General features: G+C 43.7%; 1 protein-coding gene across 5 annotated transcripts; it reads left to right on the top strand.

Moving 5' to 3' along the window:
* Positions 1–208: 208 nt before the first annotated feature.
* On the top strand, positions 209–6,410 carry irf3 (interferon regulatory factor 3). Of its 5 annotated transcripts, none has more exons than XM_079756602.1 (11): positions 209–350; positions 1,570–1,740; positions 2,220–2,449; positions 3,096–3,163; positions 3,449–3,515; positions 3,883–3,945; positions 4,026–4,250; positions 4,379–4,469; positions 4,644–4,933; positions 5,152–5,264; positions 5,824–6,410. In XM_079756602.1, the coding sequence occupies exons 2-11, from the start codon at positions 1,694–1,696 to the stop codon at positions 5,935–5,937; spliced, it is 1,308 nt and encodes a 435-aa protein (XP_079612728.1). In that variant the 5' UTR covers positions 209–350; positions 1,570–1,693; the 3' UTR covers positions 5,938–6,410. The 5 variants fall into 5 exon arrangements, with proteins under 5 accessions (XP_079612728.1, XP_079612725.1, XP_079612727.1 ...); XM_079756599.1 differs by having other exon boundaries at positions 2,272–2,449; XM_079756601.1 differs by having other exon boundaries at positions 2,272–2,449; positions 5,160–5,264.
* The last annotated feature ends 836 nt before the right edge of the window (positions 6,411–7,246 follow it).

Consider the following 7,246-nt stretch of genomic DNA (forward strand, 5'->3'; position numbering starts at 1 on the left):
GTGTACTGATTTGTGTTTTACTGTGTTTTATTTTGCATTGCTGTGCGTGCATGGACCTATTGGAACTATTGTGGGTGTGTGTGGGGGGGGGGGGGGTGGGGGCGTGTGCATACGCGTGCATACGCGTTCTCCACCTTGTGGACTCTCGCGAGATCAGGTCGTTTGCGATGTAAGAACTGGAAAACGAAACTGAAGATAAGGGACTTCCCGAGGAGCCTCGTTGGGCATGAGAACCCGAGTACTCCCTGCTTGACATCAAAGCTCCACTCTTCCTCTTTCAGTCTAGCTTTTAATAGACAACTCTGTGAAAAGCTCTCTGAAATTAAAGTTTTTGGCTGGCAAAAGATAAGGTATGTAGGCTACAGCTATGTATTACACACGTTATTACTAAGTTAGGACGGTGGCTATATCAGGCCATGAGAATTATAATGGTGTACCAGGGCTTGACAGATATTGTATATCTGCAAAGCCCTGGTTCACCATTCTGATTCTCAAGGTCGTCTATACAATATTATATTATATTATATTGTTGAAGCGCGTATTCCTCTCGGGTTGTGCGCTGTTGTTTCTATTTGTGCATATATTTGGTTATTGTTTATCATTCTTATGTTAACGTTTAATATGAACCAAAGCCTTTTCATATTATGGCGATTTCTTTCTCCAATGACGCCGCCGTTTACCGTCTGGGTTGAATAAATATGAATACGGAAGTCAAATCACTCACCACATCCTACCTGATTTGTGGGTTTGCAACTTCCTACGTTAACCCGTCTGTCTCTGATTGAGTGTCCAGTTTTTAGGTGAGTGCTGCATAAAGCGCTCAACTATTGTTCTTCATAAGTTTTATTTTCTTTCTTTTCTTTTTATTATTCTGTACAGACTTTGGGACCTATCCCCTCCCTAAATTATTCACCTAGAGACTCCATTCAAATTTTAAAATGTTACTAAATACATTTTCAAACCATTTAACAAATCTACACACTTGTATCTTAAATAATATCCAAATGAAATTTCAATATTATTTCAACTTTATTCAGAATCACAGTTTTAGTTTCACACACCTGCTTCGTTTTCAGTGGTCTCATTGATTTACGTTGACGCTGGAGCGTGAGGAAGTTCAGCAGTGTTGTCAGCTGGGCTGTTTTTCCCGCTCTATTGGGCTACTTTTAGCCACACACACACACACACACACACACACACACACACACACCAGCAGTGCAGGGCAATACATTTGAGCTTTCAGACACTTCAGTTCAATTCATTTTACATGTCTGCATTTTTAGCATTGCTTTGCGCTTTTCATTCAGCTGCCACTTTATTTGTTTCCAACCATTTACTTTTTCTTAAATGGTGTCCATGTTTACATTGTTTACTCCATTTACACTTTTTAACTTTTGTTAAAATCCCTTCACTTGATTTAAGCCATTTAACGTTTCTTAATGTCTTAATCTATGTGACTTTATTAAAAACTATTTTCAACCTCACTTTGTACTACAGCACTCACCGCATTTTCTGCAGGAAATGCATTTTCTAGTTTAACACTGTTCCCTGTGGGGGGTGGGGTGTCAGCCAGGCATGGCTCAGCCCAAGCCACTCTTCATCCCCTGGTTGAAGGCCAGGATCGACAGCGGGCAGTTCCCCGGGGTAGGCTGGACCAACCCGGGCAGGACTGAGTTCTCTGTGCCCTGGAAACATGCCCTTAGGCAGGACTCCTCCAGCATTGACATCCTCATATTCAAGGTGAGGTCCCAAACCACACACTCAGTCTGTTTAGAAATGGCAGGTTTCATTTCACTTTTCCTTGCACTTACAGAGAATAAATAATATTTGACGGCATGCCTGTAATCCTTATATCCTTTTATTATCCTCTTTTATCATCTTTTATCCTCCATCCATCTCATTGCATTTTTTTTTTTGTAATAATTTTTCACAGTTTAATTACGCTTCAGAAGACATTTTACGGAATCATGTAGAACTGACTAAGAAACGTACTATCAGTTCTATATAAAAATAATATACAAACACACTCACACACACACACACACACACACACACACCCTTATGATCTTGTGTGGAAAAGGAACCAAGAGAGAACTGACTCATACACATAATGCGAAAAAAATTGAACTCTGTTTCTAAAAAAAATAGATAGATTTCGATCAGGACCTGTCTTCTCAAAATCACTCACCGGTTTTCACAACATGCCTATGACGCAGTAGTCCCTTACAAGAGAAGATATCTGAGCGTGACGGTTCCACTCCCCTGAGCCAGGCCTGGGCGGAGGTGAGCGGGAACGGCCAGGCCCAGGGTGACCCGTCCGTCTGGAAGAGGAACTTCCGCAGCACCCTGCGGGCCAAGAAGTTCGACTTGGTAACAAACAACAGCAAGGAGAATGCCAACCCCATCAAGGTGTTCCGCTGGCCAAAGCAAGGCTCCTCCCCCTCCATAGGTAAGGAGGCAGGCAAGGAGAACAGCATCTACATTCAACTTTATTTTTACCCGAAGGAACTTTGGTCCAAGGCTGCAGTGCCTTAAGACACGTGTGAGACATCAAACAATTACACCACAACCACAAAGTGCACGTTTAAAGCGGTCAAAAATCTCAGACACAACTTCGGCCCTGGAATCAGCGGACGTGAGTGTGAGTTCCTGGCCTTCTGCGATGGGTTTATTAACACACCTGGATGGTCTCGGTTGGTTACCTTTGGTTACCGGTTTTATAAAGACTTACTTTTGCTTTCTAGATTATGTTTAGACTGCTCCACCGTTTTGTGATGATTTGGTTTTAGATTCCACATATAGAGTCTGTAGAGTGTGGTTCATTTAACAATTAAATTAGGGTTGGGTCTTAGATTTCAGATAAAGCACAGAAGCACAGAAGAAAGCACATAGCGTTGAATAGCAGATTGTACTACTTTAGCCTACCCATGTTTGCTCAATCTTTGTTTACAAATAAATACCTGTTTGTATTCCTAATTGGTTGAATGGCCACACTAGCATCTACTCATGAAATGTAATGTTTTTATTAATTCTGTCATCTGTGTCTGGCTTATGATAGGCTGATATGTAATTGAGCTATGTGTACTCTCTCTAAGCCTCGCCCCCTGTGGAGTCCCAGGAAGAGGAGGAGATGTCCACTCCGGTCCAGGAAGAGAACCAAGAGGTACGATTTGAACCATTTCTGGTTCAAATCGAAACCAGGGTTTCTCAAACATAAAAATGGCCGTATTTATATTTAAGTGTCAGGGTTAAAGGGTTAAGAGCTCAGCGTTAAGTTTAGGGGATGAAGGACTCAGCGTTAGGGTTAGATTGTTGTGACCCCAGGGATAGGGTCAGATGGTTAAGACCCCAGGGTTAGCATTAGGGGGTTAAGACCCCCAGGGTTCCGGTAAGGGGGTTAAGGCTAATCTTGTGTGTGCGTGTGTGTGTGTGTGTGTGTGTGTCACAGAACCCGTTTATCTTTCTAGATCAGAACGTTGACAACATCTTGCTCCAAGAAGCCAACATCTATATAGGTAGGCTGGTTCGCCGCCGAGTCACATGATCAGTACACCAATAGAAGGAACATTGATATTATAGAATATAGATATAGATTAATAGAGGAACATCCATATAATGGAATTTATTGCTAGATTAGCAGAAGAAACAATCAAACAAAAAATATAATGTAGATTAAGATAAATTAAAGTTACAGCTCTACGTAGAAGGAACGCCAGAAGAACAGCACGTAGATCTATAGCCTTAAACATGAATGGAACAGAATGTAGATCTAGATCAGAAAAAGGAACATTAGTTGAGGAGAATGTAGATCTAGGTCAATAGAAGGAACATAGACTGTAGATCTAGGTCAAAATAAAGAACAGAGGTATATCTTCTCTGCAGCCTCCACCATTAACTCAGACGACCTTCAGGAATGCCTGATGGCTCTCAACATCCAACCTTCAGGTAACCCCCCGATACCTGACCTGGGAATGGCCATGCTCTCCGTCTGACCTCTGTGCTAACCTGACCCCTGACCTCAATAGACACCGCTGCCTTGCCGGAGGAACTTCCACAGCCCTTTGAAGACATTGCTTGTGCCGGGTGGCGGGAGCCACAGCTGTCTCCCATGGCAACGGGCGGAGAGGCAGCAGCTGAGGGGCATCCGACCACGGAGGTGGTGCCTGTTGGGGTGGGACGAGAGGGGCGGCAGCAGCCGGTGGAGCAGTTCATGCAGTCTCTGTCCAAGACCTGGGTGGACGAAGAAATCAGTGAGTGGACACGGAGTCCTGATTGAAGTATTTTTTCGGTGCTATAAGCAATGCCCAGTGTAACAGGTGTGTGTGTGTGTGTGTGTGTGTGTGTGTGTGTGTGTGTGTGTGTGTGTGTGTGTCTTCAGAGACACAGTTCAGGGTGTCAGTCTTCTACAGAGGGGTGAAGGTTTCTGAGAATCTGGTGGATAACGAAGCTGGTTTCAGACTTGTCTACAGGTACACCACAGTCGCACACACAGACACACGCGCAGACACACACACAAAGAGACATGGACACACACACACCCACACACATACACAAAAACACTATATACACACAAACTACACCCATTAGCAGTTGTGTCTTGAGCAGTTCATCCCCATGACCTTTCTATGTGACCATGTGACCAGCCCAGAGATGAGGATGGGGGAGGTGGACCCCCAGACAGGCCTGACCCTGATGACCCTGCCAACACCCCCCGTGACCTTCGACTCAATGCAGAACCGCCTCACCCAGCAGGTGCTGGACAGTCTGGGGGCGGGGGTAGATGTGGGCGTGTCAGGCCCTGTGGTGTACAGCCATCGCCATGGAAACGCCAAAGCGTTCTGGAGCCACTCTAAGTTCGATAGCAGCAGAAATCCGCAGGAAGTGGCCAAGATGGAGCCCCAGGCCGTCTTCCAGCTCCGAGACTTTGTGGGAGGTGAGCTTCCATTGCTGACGGGTTTAGCCACTAGCCTGAAGGCTAACAGAGCTAGCGTGTAGTTTGTAGTAGTTTTGTCTCTGTTAAAGTTGTCCCTTGGTGTGTGGAGTTTGAGATGGCCATCATGTCTTCATGTGTGTAGTTTGTGTTTGTAAAGGAGTGTGTGTGTGTGTGTGTGTGTGTGTGTGTGTGTCTGTGTGTCTGTGTGTGTGTGTCAGGGATACAGGAATTCATCCGTGGGGGGAGATGTCCGTCCTGCTGTCTGTACATGTGTCTGGGGGAAAAGTGGCCAGACAGCAAGCCCTGGGAGAAGAAGCTGGTGATGGTGGAGGTAAAGCTCTCCTTCTGGTTCTCTAACACACCTGGAAACACACCTGGAAACTTCTTTATCCATCACACACACATTAACACCTGGAAACACCTTTATCCATCACTCACACATACACACCTGGAAACACCTTTATCCATCACACACACACATACACACCTGGAAACACCTTTATCCATCACACACACATTAACACCTGGAAACAACTTTGTCCATCATATATACATAAACATGTTATTATTCTCTAGACAGGAGAATAAAATGAATGCACCTGATGAAATCACATCACTGTATTGTCACTTCTCATCAGTACATTTTAATGATTCTGCAACGTCCTGTCCAACATGGATGTATTGCTTGTTCAACATACTTTCAATGGAGCAGACTTGGTCTCGCGATCCCATGTCTGGATTTGCTCGTCGGTTCATGAACATACTATTGGTCACACTCTTGAGTCCCAACTTCGCTAACTACGCAGAACTGGCCACTCAGCTCAAGGCTGAATGCTGTGATGCGGTTCTCTCTACCTTCCTGGGTGCTAGTCCTCTCCTCTTCCCCCCAGGTGGTCTTCACGTCTCTGGAGATCCTGAAGATGTTGGCGGAGGATGGGGGCGCCTCCTCTCTGCAGTCAGTGGAACTTCAAATGTCTCTGACTGAGATGATGGAAGTAGCATAGGACATCAACAGGCCTCAGACCTCATGGGAAAAGTAGTCATTAAATGGAGTCCTTAGTTTTTGGAGAGGGATGTTTTCTAACTAATCCCGTCGTCTTTATCATGTTTACATCTATTGTTATCATTTTTACAAAATATATTTATTTTATTGTTTAATGTGTTCTTATTGTTATTGATGCAATCATTATGACTATTGCCGACACTATCACGTCTATTTCATCTCATAATTCAGTATTCATGAACATAATACTCATAATCCATTGATTATTTGATTATATTCAATGTGTTTGATTATAAGATGGTGTTTTTAATTGATTCTCTTTAAAAAGCTTCTTGGTTCAAAATATTTGGATTCTAACCTGTAGGGATACTTGCAAGATTCCCCCTAGCCCCTCACGGCTCCCTAAAGACCTGTATTTGTATTGATGGCGAGTTTTGGATACAGACGTTGGATAAATGAGAAAATATATCTCAATAAATAAAACAATATATTATATATATAATAAAGTATGTGTGGCTGCTGTTTGTGTTCACGTCAGCTAGGGAGAGACACATTCACCTTAATAACCAGTATCTTTTATACAGTGGCGTTTGACTGCTGGGGGAAGCAAAGCAAAACAATGAAACATTGTTGATCTGTTCTTTAAAAGGTGGTGGTGGTGAATGGGATGTTTCAGGGTCTTTCGGTTGGAGCGGTTGTGTTTGAGTGACGTAGAGTTGGTGTGTGTGTGTGCGTGTGTGTGACGTATTAACTACTTCCTGTAAGGATGCTGTCCCTGGTGCATGGCACGGACAGGAAGTTATGTTGAGCTGGAAAACACAACAGGAAGTGAGCTGGCAGCGTGTGACCAGCGAGATTTTATATTTCCCATGATGCATCTGATAAAGTTCAGGTTGGTTAAGTTTAGAAGGCCCTTTGGGACCTGTGATACAGGGCAGACTGTAGCTGTGGTAAAGGACAGACTAAAGCTGTGATAAACTGCATACTTCAGCTGTGATAATTGACAGACCGTTACAGTGATGAAAGGAATAGTAACTGATAGCGTACAGACGTACTCTGATAAATGTCAGACCTTGCCTGAGATTTAGGCTTGATTGCAACAGAAAGAACAGCATTACTGTGATAAAGGAGCAATGAGCTGTGATTAAACCCAAACTGAGGCTGTGATTCTGGATTGACTGTTATTGTGATAATGGTGTTTAGCAGTGATTACTTTGTTTCTATGATAAAGAGCAGCCTTTAACTGGGATGAAAGACAGACTGTTACTTTGATAATGGTGTATAGTTTGGATGAAGTCCTAACTGTCAAA

Source organism: Pollachius pollachius, assembly GCF_949987615.1.
Source record: "Pollachius pollachius genome assembly, chromosome: 19".
NCBI lineage: Eukaryota > Metazoa > Chordata > Actinopteri > Gadiformes > Gadidae > Pollachius > Pollachius pollachius.